Below are 763 nucleotides of genomic sequence, written 5' to 3' on the forward strand. Positions count from 1 at the left end.
CACCGCGTGGAGGGCCCCGGCAGCTCCTGCGGCCTAACCGGGCCCGCCGGCGACTCACTTTCATCGGGTCCGCCAGGTAGAGCTTCTCGGCCGCGCGACTGAACTCCTCCCAGGTCTGGTACTGCGGCATCTTGGCCTAGACGTGCACTCAACTCGGCCTGTCTACCAACCGCTGCGGCCGCCCCAAGATGGCGTCGTCTCTCGTAACAATCCCTCTCCCGATTGGACGGGCGGCCACTATCGACCAATAGGCGTGAGGGATGTTGCCGAGCGGGCTGGCTGTGCGGGCGGACGCTGAGAGGTTGTAACGGAGCGGCGACTGTACCGCTTACTCCCGCAGAGCCAGCTGGGGTGAGATCTGGCTGGCTGTCTTCGCCTAGGGAAGGAGGGGGAAGACTAACCAAAGTAGTCATTGGTATTGATACTTCTTTGGTTGGAATGAGGCTGGACCTCCCTCTTCCGAGACAGGACTGTGGAGCTGTGCCCTCCAGGTAATCGATGACCTTTAATGAGACCTTTTAAATAAAGTTTGCTAAGGAATATTTTACGCTCGATGCATTGTGACCCTGAGTAATATGCACCTGCCCAACACCACAGTCAAGATGTAGACCAGTTTGTCATCTCCAGGAAGTTCCTCTGCTTTTGCACATTCAGTCTCCCTAAACCCACCCATAGTCCCATAGATACACTTTATACTACTATGGATTGGAGCAGATCTGCTTCCTTCTGTGTCTGGGTTTTGCTGTGTTGCCCAGCAAAAAAC

The 763-nt window shown here is 55.6% G+C and overlaps 1 protein-coding gene across 1 annotated transcript in view; it reads right to left on the reverse strand.

Annotated features, from left to right (window-relative positions):
• Positions 1–207, reverse strand: part of Srp9 (signal recognition particle 9) — a 5,732-nt gene extending 5,525 nt beyond the window's left edge. The window contains exon 1 of the mRNA XM_010642431.3: positions 59–207. Coding sequence (XP_010640733.1) covers positions 59–130 — 72 coding nt within the window. The 5' untranslated portion in view covers positions 131–207. The remainder of the gene's footprint in view (positions 1–58) is intronic.
• Positions 208–763: the final 556 nt, after the last annotated feature.

This window comes from Fukomys damarensis, unplaced genomic scaffold (genome assembly GCF_012274545.1).
Source record: "Fukomys damarensis isolate Sample0158 unplaced genomic scaffold, DMR_v1.0_HiC HiC_scaffold_11, whole genome shotgun sequence".
NCBI lineage: Eukaryota > Metazoa > Chordata > Mammalia > Rodentia > Bathyergidae > Fukomys > Fukomys damarensis.